Source organism: Colletes latitarsis, chromosome 2, assembly GCF_051014445.1.
Source record: "Colletes latitarsis isolate SP2378_abdomen chromosome 2, iyColLati1, whole genome shotgun sequence".
Classification (NCBI taxonomy): Eukaryota; Metazoa; Arthropoda; class Insecta; order Hymenoptera; family Colletidae; genus Colletes; species Colletes latitarsis.
The window spans coordinates 27,440,028-27,457,421 of record NC_135135.1 but is presented as its reverse complement, the minus strand read 5'-3'; the positions used below and the strand labels follow the sequence as shown (position 1 = coordinate 27,457,421).

General features: G+C 42.3%; 1 protein-coding gene across 3 annotated transcripts in view; it reads left to right on the top strand.

Annotated features, from left to right (window-relative positions):
• LOC143347264 (uncharacterized) overlaps positions 1-17,394 on the top strand; it is a 76,525-nt gene that overhangs the window by 34,027 nt on the left and 25,104 nt on the right. For all 3 annotated transcript variants that reach the window (XM_076776322.1, XM_076776331.1, XM_076776333.1), the window contains exons 2-3: positions 5,816-6,206; positions 6,379-7,596. In XM_076776322.1, the coding sequence (XP_076632437.1) occupies positions 5,816-6,206; positions 6,379-7,596 (1,609 nt within the window). The remainder of the gene's footprint in view (positions 1-5,815; positions 6,207-6,378; positions 7,597-17,394) is intronic.

The window sequence follows — 17,394 nt, the reverse complement described above, 5'->3', positions numbered from 1 at the left end:
ACGGTACAAATTATAGGGTGATTCGGAGTCTCGTGATTCATGCTCGACGAGGACATTACAGACACCAAAATGGACGTCTGTCCTGTCTGCGAAATATTCAATCACCTTTTTACGTTTCAAATTTTTCAAAGAAACATTCAAAGAGACCACAAAAGGTGACACTGTCTACATTTCATTCACTCGTGTGGGGGCAAAGTTTTGAATCTTTCACAGATTTTAAAATTTACTTATTCAATAAACGGGAAGCCATACACCATAATAGTCAAAATAAGGTTACACAGGCAACGTTAACGTGGAGGGGGTAAACAACACAAGACCAAAACGTTAAAAAAGTCTTGTTAGGGGATAATCTCCTGTGAATGACATCGGTGGTGATTTGGTTGTGGAAGTTGGCAGGGATGATGAGTCAAGTTGGTAGTAAGCAGTGAGAGAGGAATACCGTGTGTATCGAGGAGACAAAAGAGTCACAAAGTAAAGGGGAGTTACATAGTTGTTGAGTTTTAATTAAGATGTTTTTTTGTATGTTATTATAAATAAATCTGTTATTTAAAAGAAAGAAATACAACAAGTCTTAATATACGGTTTTCGAAAGATGCAATAGTCCCCATAGAGACCCCCAAAGCAGTACAATGAGAATTTAGAATTCTCTGTTTCTTGACTTAAATTTCGATCGAGTTCGTTTCGCGTTCGTCGTTGGGAAACGTTCGTCCAGATAAGGATTTTGCTCGTGTTTGGTCCCAGCCCTAGTCCAGGCCACCCCAGTTTCGCAACCGAGGCCGAGACGAAGACCACGGGTTCGGTGCAGCGTCGATCGCGTATTTTCTTCGTCCCGGAATGATTAATCGGGGTCGCGGCACTACGCCTCCGCGACTCCGCGTCTCGTCACCGATTCGTCTCGCGCAACAATGGAGCTTCTGGTCTTCGATAACAGCGACGGAGGTCCGTTTCGCTATGCTCGGGCCGTGCACACGTATACAGGGTGAAACACTAAAAACAAATCGTCGGAACAGCTCGTCCACTTTCGACGACGGAGCGGGAAATGCGTCGAGTCGACTCGATTTCAAGATGGCCGCTCGCTCGGTGAGTCCAAGTCGAAGTCGAGTCGCTAAAATTCCATCTTATAGAGACTGATAAAAATTTTAGTTCATCTACTTACACTCAAAAATTCTATACATTTTAAATAGTTCGATTAGAAGTCGTTTCAACTGTAGATAATTACAAATTAGCGACAGATGATTGAAACGAGTCTCTGTTGCGATTGGTAGCTTCGGTTATCGTGGTCTTGGATTCTCCAAGTTGAAATTGAAATTATTGAGAAATTTATTAGACGTTCAGTTAAGTTTCGAGATTAAATATCCCAGTGTGCGGAGTTTCTGAATGAAATTTCGGTCTGAGAAGGTTTGAACTGTCCAAGTAGCCTTCGTTCGTTTAACTGATACGATGTTCCCTCTCGCTTATCTGTCCACAGGCTTCTAGATCGAACTAGGTGAGTTCCTCCCACGATTGTTCGAAACGTTAACCTTGAACTTGTAATGCAAAATGCATTCGATCGTAACAACAATGCACGTTCCTAATCGTCGAACGGGCAGGAAATCTTTCTGCGTACAAACACATTGCTTATCTCGAACTTTGACGACAGTCGCTATTAATGAAAACTCCATCGACTTTCTACGTTTCCGTATAACACATTATTTGTTCAATCTTTTCACTTCACAAAGCTTGGTAGACTTTCTATATTGATATGAAATATAACTCATATAAATTTTCGTATCAACATTCAAGAATATATTTTATCTACATCCGTGTAAACTTACATGCTTCTTGCAATTTGTGCAACTTAATATTTTGAACCAGGGTAGTAAAAAAAATTCGGTCACTACCGAAATTTCAATAAATTCACGAGGCCGCACTTTGGTCATTATCGTACCACGGATGTAATCGTGTTCATGAATATAGATAAATACAAAGTGTATTGAATGTTTGTTTACATTCTGTGATTATCACTGTGCAATCCTAGAACAATAACACCAACGACTGGAGAAGATACGAAACTGTTCGATCTATTTCTATTATCTATTTCGAGATGAGTATTTTCGTTCGCAGTTGACCTTGAACGACCTTGAACTACCTTTAACCACGGGTCATTGTACTCGACGATCTTAATCGTAACAGAGAAACCAAATTCATATCGTTCGAATTCGTCAAAAAATTCACCCGCGACAAATAGACGAAGTCATTGGTTGAATCAATTCGAAAAATTTCAAATTCTATACTCGTAATTGTCATTTAACAACGAGTATTTTTGTAAAAAATATGTAGAAATTCTAACAATATTGAAAAAGTTGTTCCTCGACCCCGTAAAGTGAGAAAAACCCCATAAAAGTGGTCCAATTTTCAAACGACCATAACTCCTATAATAGTGAATATATTTCAATGCAATTTTTTTCTAAAGTAGAGCTCACGAATACCTACAATAAAGTACTAAACAACTTTTCCATACAGCGGTAACCAAATTTATTAAAAATAAAAAACGAATTTTTAAGAAACATTGAAAGGGGGTAGGTGCCCAAATTTTTCGACGAAAAAAAAATTTTTCAAATCATTCTAAAAAAATTATTTTCGGTTGCATGGGTCAATTCCAATCATTTTTGGTCATTACACATACCCCCGAAATCCTACCCACTTTGTAGAAAAAAATTCGCAAAGTTGCTGAAATTTTTCGACGAAGAAAAAATTTTTCAAATCATTCTAAAAAAATTAGTTTCGGTTGCAGGAGTCGATTACAATCATTTTTGGTTATTACACATACCCTCGAAATCCTACCCATTTTGTAGAAAAAAATTCGAGAAGGTGGTGAAATTTTTCGACGAGAAAAAAATTTTTCAAATCATTCTAAAAAAATTAGTTTCGGTTGCAGAAGTCGATTACAATCATTTTTGGTTATTACACATAACCTCGAAATCCTACCCACTTTGTAGAAAAAAATTCGCGAAGGTGGTGAAATTTTTCGACGAAGAAAAAATTTTTCAAATCATTCTAAAAAAATTAGTTTCGGTTGCGTGGGTCGATTACAATCATTTTTGGTTATTACACATAACCTCGAAATCCTACCCACTTTGTAGAAAAAAATTCGAGAAGGTGGTGAAATTTTTCGACGAGAAAAAAATTTTTCAAATCATTCTAAAAAAATTAGTTTCGGTTGCAGGAGTCGATTACAATCATTTTTGGTCATTACACATAACCTCGAAATCCTACCCACTTTGTAGAAAAAAATTCGAGAAGGTGGTGAAATTTTTTGACGAGAAAAATATTTTTCAAATCATTCTAAAAAAATTATTTTCGGTTGCAGGTGTCGATTACAATCATTTTTGGTCATTACACATAACCTTGAAATCCTACCCACTTTGTAGAAAAAAATTCGCGAAGGTGGTGAAATTTTTTGACGAAGAAAAAATTTTACAAATCATTCTAAAAAAATTAGTTTCGGTTGCGTGGGTCAATTACAATCATTTTTGGTCATTACACATAACCTCGAAATCCTACCCACTTTGTCGAAAAAAATTCGCGAAGGTGGTGAAATTTTTCGACGAAGAAAAAATTTTTCAAATCATTCTAAAAAAATTAGTTTCGGTTGCAGGAGTCGATTACAATCATTTTTTGTCATTACACATAACCCCGAAATCCTGTGTGTTTTCGAGAAAAAAATTCGGAACTGGCGAAACTTTAAACGTTAGTAACTTTTTGACGAAGCCTCCATCGACAAATTGGTATTCTTGATTTTCGTCTTATTTTGGCCTCTAGAATCCCTCGTTAAAATTTTTCCCAGGGGTGGCTGAACACCCTGTATAGTTAAATGCCCCACCCTGTAGAAGCGTTGGCGAGCTGGGCATCGGAGGAATCTGCGCGCACAATCGTATTTACGTTATCCCGAGCGTGGCGGGACGGGACTCGTACTTGGACCTTTCGCGAAAAAATATGTTTTTTAATAGAATTCGCCGCGAAACGAACCGTCAAGATAATCCGGCGAGCCTGACCTTTCCAATTCGATTAGGTAACGTCAATAAGGTCGGTTGAATGTTAAACAGTCGATACACCGTGTGTTCGAGGGGCGGAGGGGGGGAGGGAGAGGGAGAAGATATCGTTAAAACGAACCGCACCGACGCGAGTTCACGGATCCTCGTCCGACGAAAATTTCGCCAATGAGGTACGCGCCCCTCCCTCCCCCCGCGTAGACTTTAATTCGAATTCTCAAATCGAACCGGTTCGTTGCGCCCTCTCGCGCCAGAATGCCCCGCCCCCCTCCTATTTCTAGGTATCTCTCTACCTCTAGCGTCCGCCATCTTCTCACCACCGTCTTTAACCCCTTCGTTTTCGTTCCTGTATTCGACGGTCGCGGTCGTTTCGACGATCGATTGCCGGGTCGATTCGAGAAAAATGGCGGGAGTCGACTTAGGGCACGAAATCTCGATTCGATATTCGATACAATTCCGTCATCCGTTTCATCGAAGACAAAGTAGATGGGATCGAGTGGATACTCGAGATTTTTCTGCGTCGTATGAATTATTGTTTTCTTTATGAGGTTAGGAATAAATACAGGTTAGAATAATGAAAAATCTTTATTGTAAAACATCGATACGAAGGGCATTCTGTTTTTGGCACTGTGCAGCCCAAGTACAGGTAAAACAGAGTCTCAGATACAGATGAATGTAAGAAGTATACTGAATAAAAGTACAGAGAAAATCATGTATTAGATATTCCGGGATGATTCTCCAAGAGTACTCGGTGAAAGGTACCAGTTACAGGTACGATTCTGCCCAAATGGACTTAACAAATAGAACGAATCACGGTACAGATGAATGTGGCGAGAAAAAGAAGAGAAGTAGAGGCGAGGAGTGGAAAGAGAATGGGCGTAATCGAACCGTAGGTCCGTCGTGGCCTATGCTCGGTGCTGCTGCCATCGGTTGACCCTTGGGTATTAAAAATATAATTTTTTATCTTTCAGCAGGAGCACGGCTCCGCGAAACGTCGTTTCTAACTTTCTCTCTCCGTCACCCTTCTATCCTTGATCTTTGTCATCGGCGTTGCTCCGGTCTCGCGTGAACAATTGCGGGCTCGGGACGCGAGAAGACGCTTTCGCTCGCGCGCAAACACACGATGGACGAGGAGGAACGCGCGCCACTCGCTAACGAGCACCAGATAACGACGACCAAGTTATTTTTGTAACGTACCGGCTAGCAACAGTGTGCCCGTATCGTCGGGACGAGCCGACCTCGAGAGTTATGATCTAATCGATCGGTCTCTGTATCGTTCGATCGCGATCTTTCCTGAATCTGCGGGGAGACGCGACGACCAAACGCGGCGAGTGCCATTTTTCCGATCGATACGGGTCCCGGGCTTCTGGCAACATGCATATTTCTCATTCTCTTTCGACGTTGAAACAATTATACTCGAACTCCATAGTAGCTTGACCGTCTTGCGAGCTTCACAGCACCGAAATATCTAATTAAACGCGGGAAAACAAGTTTTCAACGTTTTAAGTAATAGGTTAGTAAACTTGACTTGCGTTTCAAAATATTTGCAATTAGAAATATTCTCGAGACCTCGCCTTTGGTTAAAATTTTTGAAAAGGTTCATTTTCGTTCATCGACCGTGTGTGCATCGGAGTTAGAGAAATTTAACTTGCGATTTAACATAGGATTTATTTCAATTTATACGCTTTACGAATGAAATATAAATATGGAAGTTTGTTTATATTTTCATCGAGTAACGAAGCTTTAGGAACGTTTAATATCGAAACGCTTCGTGCATGTCGCAGCGTTGATCGTGTACGTGGACGGAACGACGGAGTATGGGACCGAGGACAGGGGCACGGAGGTCGTCGCGGAGACGTTCGAAGGGAACGAGGACGGGGATGAGATCACGAACGCGGGCACGGAGGAGCTTCTTCGACAGCAACAGCTGCTCGAACGGCAGCAACAACGGCGCCAGACCGGGTACGAAAAGCGTGGAAGCGAGGAGGGCGGGGACGGCGTGGGCGTGCTGGAGGCGGGACAGCAGGAAATTGAAAATGGCGCGGTAGCGTCGACGGGCAGCGCCGACGCGGCGGCTATTGCCGTTTCTGCCGATCACGGAAACGATATCAGCGCCACCTACGATCTGCATCCGCTCGACTACGGCGAGCCCGATAGCCCGGTGCTACGCGAAAGGTGAGAAACAAAAACATTTACCGATAATTCAGACCGCGTTCTCGATCTCTTTGTCCTTGACCTCGAAACGTTACGATCTCGATTTAAAAAAAAAAAAAAAAAAGAATAGTAACCCAACGGTAGAACGAGAAGTTTAAAGGCATAATTTATAATTTATCGCATGGCCGCGAAGGGGTTATCTCGAACAGGATTCGCGCCGTTACGGGGGCGGCGACCCGACGACGGACGAGCAACAGCGGCAACAACAACAAGAGCAGCAGCAGCAGCAGCAGCAACAGGTTTCCCATCAACCCCACCACCGTCACCACCAACAGCAGCAGCCACAATTCGTTACGTCGAGGGCGAGAGAGCCGCCGGTCCCCGATGGTGGGGATAACCGGCAGCCGAGCGAGACCTCCGCGTCGCCGGAGGGAAATCGGCTCGGCAGTCACGCGCCTCGCTCCACGATGCATCGTTACTGTACTGAAACGCTCTCGACGACCGCGACCGATCACCACCATCCCCACCATCACCACCACCACCACCACCACCATCAACGCCACCACCATCAGCAGCAGCAGCAGCAGCAGCAGCAGCACCACCACCACCACCATCAACAACAGCAGCACCATTTGCAGTCGGACGCGTCCCAACACGCCGCGCTTGCCTCGTCGGGTCATCGCCGCTTGGACGACCCAGAGACGCAGCAGCAGTCGCAGTCGTTGTCCCAAACTCAGCAGCAGTCAGCGCAACAACAGCACCAGGAGGATCACGAGGACGTGGACAGGGTGAGCGGTATCGCGGCAGCCATGAGAGGCGCAAGGGGCGACTTCACTCTCGGCGTTCTGTTCCCGAATCTTGGCAACACCGGCGCGAACAGCATCGCGAACGACGTAGGGACAGCTGATCATCATCACCATCATCACCAACAGCATCAGCACCATCATCATCACTTGGACGAGGTGCTGCCCGACGACGCGTACCTTCAGCATCAGATACGCGGGGGCGGAGGCAGCGGTGGCGGCGGCGGAGGCGCAGGCAGCGGAAGCGGCGGCGGCGGAGACGGTAGCGGCGCCGGCGGCGGATCGCCCACTCTGCGAACCGGCAGCTCGCCGAGCTCCAGTCGCAGCCCGCGCGACGATCAAGGACTCTCGTCGCCGCATCGACAGGGACAGCCTGACGGCGGATACAGTCCGAACGAGCAGGGCAGACAGTCCTACGCTCACCTGACCGCCATGCAACCGCCCGCCTCGGTCCAGGCGAATCATCTGGCGCAGGACGCCGATCGCGTCTCCGATCAGCTCTACATGGAGTCGATCTACGCTCACCACGCGGCCGGTACGCCCCATCATCACCAAGAACACGATCAGGCGAACTCGACGCCTCACTCGCCCAGCGGACCGTTACCCAGGTTAGTGACGTTCATTATCAGAATCCCTCGCTCGGACCGTTATAGGAGCCATTGACGTAACCTTCTATCGCCAGTCGTCGCGTAACCCGCGACGCGTTTAATAAGATCGACGAGGTGTTGCTCGACCGCCCGGTGGCGGGGGTGAGATTAGACTATCGCGCCTAGGCAGCCTAGCTACTCGGAGTGTCGCACGATATTGTTCGCGGAAAGTTCAGACTATGGGAGGACGCGACGTGATCGAACACGTTCACTGTCTGTGACCCGTCATATCATCACGCTTTTGGATACGCCGCTGAGAGACCGGACAGTGAACGCGTTCACCATATTGTTTAACTTGTGATTCGCCTAGCTGTCGCGTTTGTTTATATGTTACGCGTTTGCCGTTGGGAAAGGTAGATCGTTTTGTGGCGTTGCTTCGTTGTTTCAATGTTTGACGCTTCGACCGGTTCTCTGAGGTGGTGATTCCCGGTTGAGAAGTGAATTACGAGCTATTTCCCCAACTAGCTGAATCTACTGTTATTCGTTCAACCTAGGAAATAGGGAGTCTCATCTTTTGTTCACCGGATGGTAGTTAGTATCTCTGGGGTGTCAAAATACCCCACGATGCCAGTTAACAGTCAAGTGCTCCTAGTTTCGCCAAGTTCAATAAGATCTCAAATACTGAGAAAGGAATAGAGACTATTGTTTACGATTTTTGATTGAAAGTAGCTATGAGAGAATGACTAGACCTGACGTTGAACGGCAACTATCTTGTTTGACTTGTCGTTCGTCTGACCTAGCTACCGTGGACTCTTATTCTCACGATTACAAGTTATCTATCGATACGTCTACTCAGAACTTGTAGCAGGAATTTTATCGTGCACCAGTGTTGGAATACTCGTAGCTTCGACCAGTTTAATAGGATCCTTGATACGGTGATTCGAGAACGATAGGGATCGGACCTGACGATTAGACTATCGACTTTCATCTGATAGTGGATGCAAGACTGGACTGACGTTGCGAATCTGGGGATATTGTTTAACTCGTTATTATTCGTTCCAAGTAGTTTCTGGGGATTTTGTCTCATTTTCACGATTGTTGTCTATTCGCTGCCTCCGATAGGAACAGAGACAAATCAGTGATCCAAGTGTGATAAAGTGAGATCTAAGGTTTGGACTACTGCCTAGTCCTGTTGTCCTAACCAGCAAGTGTTATCTGATATAGTTTGATCGATAGTTCAAGTTTGAAGGTAAGAGTCTGAACATAAAGGGGCGAGTTGCAGAAGTACAGATCAGACGATTTCACTAGTTTCAGATATTATTAGAAACGAATAAGATCGAGTTTAATCAAGTTTAGGGATATCATTGAACACCTTAAAGCAATACACGTATGTAAAATGCTGATGCTGAGTGCTTAATAATAATCATTGCAGCAGTTACGTCAGTGGCCTTCGTTAGGATCATGCGATCGCACGATAGTTTTTTGCGTGTTCTCTATAGGGATCGACGAACGGACGAGGTTCGTCTGCGCTGGCAGACCGTTCGCGAAAATATTTACACGACGGCTTAAGGGATGCTCCGTGTTCCCAAGACTGTATACGTAGGCGATACAAAACCGAAAATAAAGCTAAACCGACGATGGAAAACAGTGTGACGCCTCCGCGGCCCTATGCTAACAGTTTCGTGAAAACGAACATCTTTTGCTGTTTGCCGATTCGTCCCCAGGCACGAGTCGCGCGCACTACGGATTCTCGCTATCGAATCTTCCGATCGGGGGATCCCTCCGTCCTGCGCGTGCGCGTGCACTATCGCGTCTGCGCGGAACGTACCAGACGCAGATGCAGTTTGCACGTTATTTTCCCTCGAACTTCATTCAAATATTTAATCATACCTGCCATACTTCGCTCGACTTAGAACCGTGCAACGAAACGTGAACTACGACTGAAAAAAAATTCGTATCTTGAAACGATAAAAGATGATTTCTAATATAACGAAGTTGCTCGTCTGCCCTCGCGCGCTCCTTATCTGCTACGCGGGCGATGCTGTTATTATTCGCGCGTCTCGCGGAAAAAGTTTTCTCGATTCGATCGCCGCCCGAGAATCGATTCGCGTTCGTGCTCGTCCGTTGGTACGCGACCGCGATAAGAGTTTATTGACCGATAGAAACGATTCTTCGATCGCGCTATCCGTCTGGCCAGCGAGGAAAACGGGAGCGTTATCGGTGGTGTGTCGTTTACGGTCGTCGCGGACGGTGGACGATCGGGGAAAACTCGAGTGTCCGGGGAGAAAGGATCCGCCAAAGGTCTTGGGTATCGATCCAGCGATTTCCGTCGATTCGCGACCAAGGGGAGGAGGCTTCGAGGGACCGTTCGTGCCGATGGCGAACGTATTTCGTGTTTGTCGATTTCCCCATGCGGCGTGCACGTGCACGGGCCACGACCTTCGAATTTAGATATCTAAAGTTCGGGTGCAGAGGACGATCTACATTTCGTTTCTCTTTTTGCGGCGTATCTCGCTGACGAGATTAGCGCCGCACGACCCAGTGACGCAAAGCGTCGTCGATGATCGCGTAGCCATTGCAGGACAGGCGATTCCTCAACAATTTCGGGGGGCTTTGTGCAAAATTCTTTTTTCGAATTACCAAAATTTTGAGGATTTTGAGGGGTGGGGAAACCAAATGTAGACATTAGTTTGGGCTATTTGATAGTTTCTGAGATATCAGGCTAAGCTTTGGCAATTTTTTTGTTTCATCAGTATATATATCTTTATTTTCAATTTTGTTTGTTCACCATTAAGACACAAAGGTGTAAAAGTGGACGAAAACAATGTAAATTCTATTATTGCCCCAACCGTGTTTCTCGTCGATAAAATACGTCAACATTAACATAAATAAACTGCATTTAATCGTTGTAATTGCATGTTGAGTCTCTTTCTGGTGATAAAGTATGTCAACATTGGTATAAATAAACGTTGTTTAATCGGTATCGTTGTATATTGGATATTTTCAATGCTTATCTATCGATGAGCCGTGTGTTAGTGAAATAATTTTATTTCTTGACCGTACTTTCGATTGTTTCTGATTATTTAAATCTATCGGACTGTATTATCAAAAAGTCTTATAAAAAGTTTGTCCTTGGTAAAGGTTTCAATATTAACACATTACCGACGGTCAACGAGTATTCTCGTTTTACGATAAATTTCTGTATTTTTAGTAATTTCTTCGACAACGCAAGAAAAAAATTCGAATATCCATATACAGGATGTTTGGCCACCCCTGGGAAACATTTTAATGGGGGATTCTGGAGGCCAATTTGTTGATGGAGGCTTCGTTAAAAAGTTATTAACAATTAAATTCGAAAATTTCAAATCGTTCTAAAAAAATTATTTTCGGTTGCAGGAGTCGATTACAGTCATTTTTGGTCATTACACATACCCCTGAAATCCTACCCACTTTCGAGAAAAAAATTCGAGAAGGTACTGAAATTTTTAGACGAAATTAAAAAATTTCAAATCATATTAAAAAAATTATATTTAGTTACAGGGGGCAATTACAATCATTTTTGGTCATTATACATACCTCCGAAATCCTACGTATTTTCGAGAAAAAAATTGTTTACCTAAAATCTAATGTGAGGCCAGAAATGCTTCCGAGAAATTCCAAGCATATCTTTAAAACGCCATAACTAATAAAGGATTTTAATGTTTAAAAAAGCAATCAACGCGTATTTTAGTAGAGACTATGTAGAAATTCTAAAAATATTGGAAAAGTTGCTCCTTGACCTCGTAAAATGCGAAAAACCCCATAAAAGTCGTCCAATTTCCAAACGGCCATAACTCCTACAATAGTGAACGTATCTCATAGAAATTTTTTTCTGAAGTAGAGCTCACGAATATCTACAAAAAAGTACTAAACAACTTTTCCATACAGCGCTAATCATATTTATTAAAAATAAAAAACGAATCTTTAAGAAAAATTCAAGGGGATAGGTGCATAAATTTTTCGGCAAAATTAAAAAGTTTAAAATCATTCTGAAAAAATTATTTTCGGTTGCAAGGGTCGATTATAATCATTTTTTATGAATAGATATACCTCCGAAATCCTACCCAGTTTCGAGAAAAAAATTCGAGAAGGTGTGAAATTTTTCGACAAAATTAAAAAATTTCAAATCGTTCTGAAAAAATTATATTTAGTTACAGTGGGCAATTACAATCATTTTTGGTCATTAGACATACCCTCGAAATCTTATGCATTTTCGAGAAAAAAATTCAGTACGGTCGGAACGTTAAATGTTAATAACTTTTTAACGAAGCCTCCATCGACAAATTGGTATTCTTGATTTTCGTCTTATTTTGGCCTCTACCTCTCTAGGATGGCCGAACACCCTGTATAGCTCCTGAAAATTTGAATAAACCATATTAATTACAAAAATACTTATCACATTTTTAGTATACACACGTTGTAGGAATTCTATTTCATTAAAATCATCGTATAGGAAAGTTTTAAAAAAAATGCTCCGTCGTTAATGTGTTAATTTTCTTAGTAATACCAAACTAAAGTACATTAGATACTTCTATCAGCAACAGATGTCACAATTTTGCATAAAATTTGAATTTCAGTACAGTGCATGCAAATTTTCATTGCAGACGTGTCAAAAATTGTTTATTTAAAATTTTCTCTTGTGCGACATTTTCATGTCGCTCTTGTTTCCTTCTGTAAGTGCAGCCAACTGTGATGTACACTCGATTCTAGGAACCCTTCTAGTGTTTTTCTGCGCGCGAATCGCTGACAATTGGACCCCGGCGCGTCGTAATCGTTTCGTGTTTTGTTTGTCGAGAAACGAAACCGGAGAGCGCGTAAATCGTAATCGCGAGTCTTCGATGCGTGGTTCGTCGAGTGAATCATCCCAGGGTTTACAGTCCATAGAGAGAGTCGTACCCGTTGTGTTCCGAGAAACCTTTCGGTATCGCGTGACGCCACCATCGAGCAGACCTTCGAACGCTTTCCCCGCGTCGCCGCATTCCTGTCGCCGGACAATTTTCACGGTGGTCGCTCTCCTCCGCGACGTTCTTTCGCTCTGGAAAGCTCCGAACGCTTCCCCAAAGCCACCTCGTTCCCTTAAAAGCAGTGTCTGGTTCCCCAGATAAAGAGAAATTGATTTCTGCCTTTTCACGTTTCGAGCTTGGGGAAGGGCATTGCTCGAGAAGATTACGAAAAGTTTTTACAGGAATGTTAACTGTGGCCCTCTGGCGGCACTGTCTCTGATTACGGTGAAATTGAAAAGTTTAGCCCCAAACAGTTATAAACCATTTCATTCGGTAAAAATAACGTCTACTAATTCCACCTAACCACAACGAAATATTACTGAACATTTTGCTATTCGTCAAGCTAATTACAATGTGTGTAACTCGTATTCTAGGTGTAGTAGAGTTTTAAAAAGTGGTTGATAAAGTGTTGACGTAAAGGTTGGTATCTCGTAAGTACTCGTCGGTCGAGATACTCATCTAGGGAGGAATTTTGTCACCAGGCGCAACCGTGTAAATCACTAGGAAGATGCACAAAGCAGAGCAGGCGCGAACCGATCGTGGATCGAGGAACGACGGTGGGGGGAGTCTTGAAACGCAACGAGAGTCGATGGAGGGGCGGTGGGCGACACATCGCGAGAGGGGAGGCGAACGGACGGAGCAAAAGAAACGTAGGGGGAGTGGGTTAGGTGGAGGGAGAAATCCTGACCACGTTCGAGGTCCTCCAGCGACGCTCGCTTGGACGTTTCGTGCACACTGTCGGATTATATTCCGCCCGGTTCGCGTCTCTTCGCGAACTGTCGTACAACGTGTCGCGATCGTTTACTCTTGATACCAACCGATCGACGGTGGTCAGTTTTTAGTTGTTCCCCTGCGTCTCTGCGGATCTACGAAAAGCAAACGGAAGAGATCGAGTATCGAAACGGACGAGAGGATCGATGGTGGTCCGAACGATCGCGAACGAGGGCATGCAGTAAGTTTTTCCCTTACCAGATTATCTCTTGATGATAAATGATCAAAATTATCTAGATAACGGGGTTGAATCACGAGTGAAAGATGAATGTCGAGGAACGAATGGTGGTTTCATCGAATAAAATATTTCTGGGCCAGATTGTGAGGTTAAGTCTATGGTTTGAAGTTGTACCACAGAATTGTACAATTTATTCCTAATTACAAAATATTTCACAATGAACGAACAAATTCAAATAGACAGCAAATAGTCACGATTTCATCGATCGAATCACATTTGGAATAATTTTCTACCGCAGTTTCCTTATTCTTACCGCGTTACATTATGAAACACGTCGCGCTGAATTCGTGCAATAATTAGCAGAGCACTGACGCACGAATTGAAAATTTCACCACTGATCATGTTAAAATTATCACGTCTGTGTATGCGCGATAAGGACGTTTAACAATAATAATAATCTTTAAGGTTGCTTTTAAAAATAGTCCTCGACTCTACCTCGGTTTTACACAATTGTGTTCGTACATCGTACGTCCGTGTGACGGAAACGTTACGATAATAATAATATTTAGCAATTTAGTATACGTTTTCGACGATCATCGTCTTCCTCGGTTTCGTTTCGGTTTTTACAGACACTTTGTCGTTTTCTGCGACTGGAAGCCACCCTTATTACCTCGCCCCCACCTCGATTCTTCATCGTGGCTCTCGACTCCACCCCTATGCAATTTTACATCGCCATTTCCTTCGTTGGACTCGCCAACGCGATGTTTTTACGTTTATCGACGCTCTGTTGCGAGCGAAAACAAAATATGTAAATGGGAAAGCGATAACAATTGCGACAACAGCGCTCGTAAATAAATGGTTTGGGTCTGTGGGTGTCGAGGTGCGCGAATCGAACATAAATGCGACTGGAAACTGTTATATTTCTCTATCACACCAATTGGGGGAAGATTTCAGCCCCCTCCGCCATATTGGCAAAATATCACCTGACTTTTAAGTCCAACAGTACCATCTCTATTTGTAATTTTTGGGGTTAGGATTCACCTCGAAATCACAGTTTTCTGTTACCTCCCCCTTTTTACTTAATATTAAACGTATATCAGTGTTTTATAAAGCGAAGATTAGGATTCTCAAGAATTTGTTTCTATTAACCCCATCATAGAGCGTTCAAGTTTGAGACTTTTGAGGTTAGGCGTCTTCGAGGCTCCCAGGAAATTCGATAATCCCTAGAATACACTAGAATTTTTCAAAATGACTGCCCAGAATCCAAACTAAACAAACTAAAAAATTAAAATTGTTTTCCCTGTAAAAATTTGACAACTATACAGGATGATCGGCCACCCCTAGGGAAAATTTTAATGGGGGACTCTAGAGGCCAAAATAAGACGAAAATCAAGAATACCAATTTGTCGATGGAGGCTTCGTTAAAAACTTATTAACGTTTAAAGTTCCGCCAATACCGAATTTTTTTCTCGAAAGTGGGTAGGATTTCGGGGATAAGTCTAATGACTAAAAATGATTGTAATTAACCCCCACAACCGAAAATAATTTTTTTAGAATGATTTGAAATTTTTCATTTTCGCCGAAAAATTTCAAAACTTCTCGAATTTTTTTCTAGAAACTGGGTAGTATTTCGGGGGTACGTCTAATAACAAAAAATGATTGTAATTGACTCAGGTACCCGAAAATATTTTTTCCAGAACGATTTGAAACTTCTTAATTTCGTCGAAAAATTTAGGCACCTTCTCGAATTTTTTTCTAGAAACTGGGTAGTATTTTGGGGGTACGTCTAATAACAAAAAATGATTGTAATTGACTCAGGTACCCGAAAATATTTTTTCCAGAACGATTTGAAACTTCTTAATTTCGTCGAAAAATTTAGGCACCTTCTCGAATTTTTTTCTTGAAAATGCATAGGATTTCGTGGGTATGTCTAATAACAAAAAATGATTGTAATTGACTCAGGTACCCGAAAATATTTTTTCCAGAACGATTTGAAACTTCTTAATTTCGTCGAAAAATTTAGGCACCTTCTTGAATTTTTTTCTTGAAAATGCATAGGATTTCGTTGGTATGTATAATGACCAAAAATGATTGTAATCGACCCCCGCAACCGAAAATAATTTTTTTAGAACGATTTGAAACTTTTTAATTTCGTCGAAAAATTTAGGCACCTTCTTGAATTTTTTTCTTGAAAATGCATAGGATTTCGTGGGTATGTATAATGACAAAAAATGATTGTAATCGACTCCTGCAACTGAAAATAATTTTTTTAGAATGATTTGAAATTTTTCATTTTCGCCGAAAAATTTCAAAACTTCTCGAATTTTTTTCTCGAAAGTGGGTAGGATTTTGGGGGTATGTCTAATGACAAAAAATGATTGTAATTGACCCCCGCAACCGAAAATAATTTTTCCAGAACGATTTGAAACTTTTTAATTTCGTCGAAAAATTTAGGCACCTTCTTGAATTTTTTTCTTGAAAATGCATAGGATTTCGTGGGTATGTATAATGACAAAAAATGATTGTAATCGACTCCTGCAACTGAAAATAATTTTTTTAGAATGATTTGAAATTTTTCATTTTCGCCGAAAAATTTCAAAACTTCTCGAATTTTTTTCTCGAAAGTGGGTAGGATTTTGGGGGTATGTCTAATGACAAAAAATGATTGTAATTGACCCCCGCAACCAAAAATAATTTTTCCAGAACGATTTGAAACTTTTTAATTTCGTCAAAAAATTTAGGCACCTTCTTGAATTTTTTTCTTGAAAATGCGTAGGATTTCGTGGGTATGTCTAATGACAAAAAATGATTGTAATCGACTCCCGCAACCGAAAATAATTTTTCCAAAACGATTTGAAACTTTTTAATTTCGTCGAAAAATTTAGGCACCTTCTTGAATTTTTTTCTTGAAAATGCATAGGATTTCGTGGGTATGTATAATCACAAAAAATGATTGTAATTGACCCCCGCAACCGAAAATAATTTTTCCAGAACGATTTGAAACTTTTTAATTTCGTCAAAAAATTTAAGCACCTTCTTGAATTTTTTTCTTGAAAATGCGTAGGATTTCGGGGGTATGTATAATGACCAAAAATGATTGTAATCGACTCCTGCAACCGAATGTAATTTTTTTACAACGATTTGAAATTTTTTAATAACTTGCTAACTTACTAACGAAGCACCAATCAAGGAATTGGTATTCTGGATTTTCGTCTTACTTTGGCCTCTAGAATCCCCCATTAAAATTTTTCCCAGAGGTGGCCGAACACCCTGTAGAAGTATATTCTTTCTCTATTAAACCTACCATTTATAGAGGGCGTTGAAATTCTGCACTCAGAAAACAACCTCTTGAAAACAACGAAATACTTTGTACCCGATGCATTGGGCCATTTCTAGAGCTCGTTGAGCCATTATTTGGATCTAATTCGTCGATCAAAGTGTCGTGGAGGTCTCGGGAGACGTCCAGAGACGCAGCCAGCGGCGTTGATCGTCGGATCTCGGGTTGTTCTTCGTCTCCGGCGTGCTATCGTGAGAAGCGGCTTATCGACTCGGTGGATTCAGATAGCGGTCCGGTAGCCGGGAGCTATAACCCCGTCGACACCGACCTTCTAGATTGGATTTCGCGAAATCTGCATTCTTCGCGGACCGAACGAAACATTTTCTTCTCTTCCTTTTCCTTCCTCCTCGATTCTTCAACGACACGCTCGGTGAAAGCTCCCGCTTGGACACAACTTATTCATTCGTGGAACAAGGTGGACAATATCCTTTCTAAATTTTGCAATCGTCGTTTCTACCGTTAATTGTACAATCGCGGTACAACGGTTACTA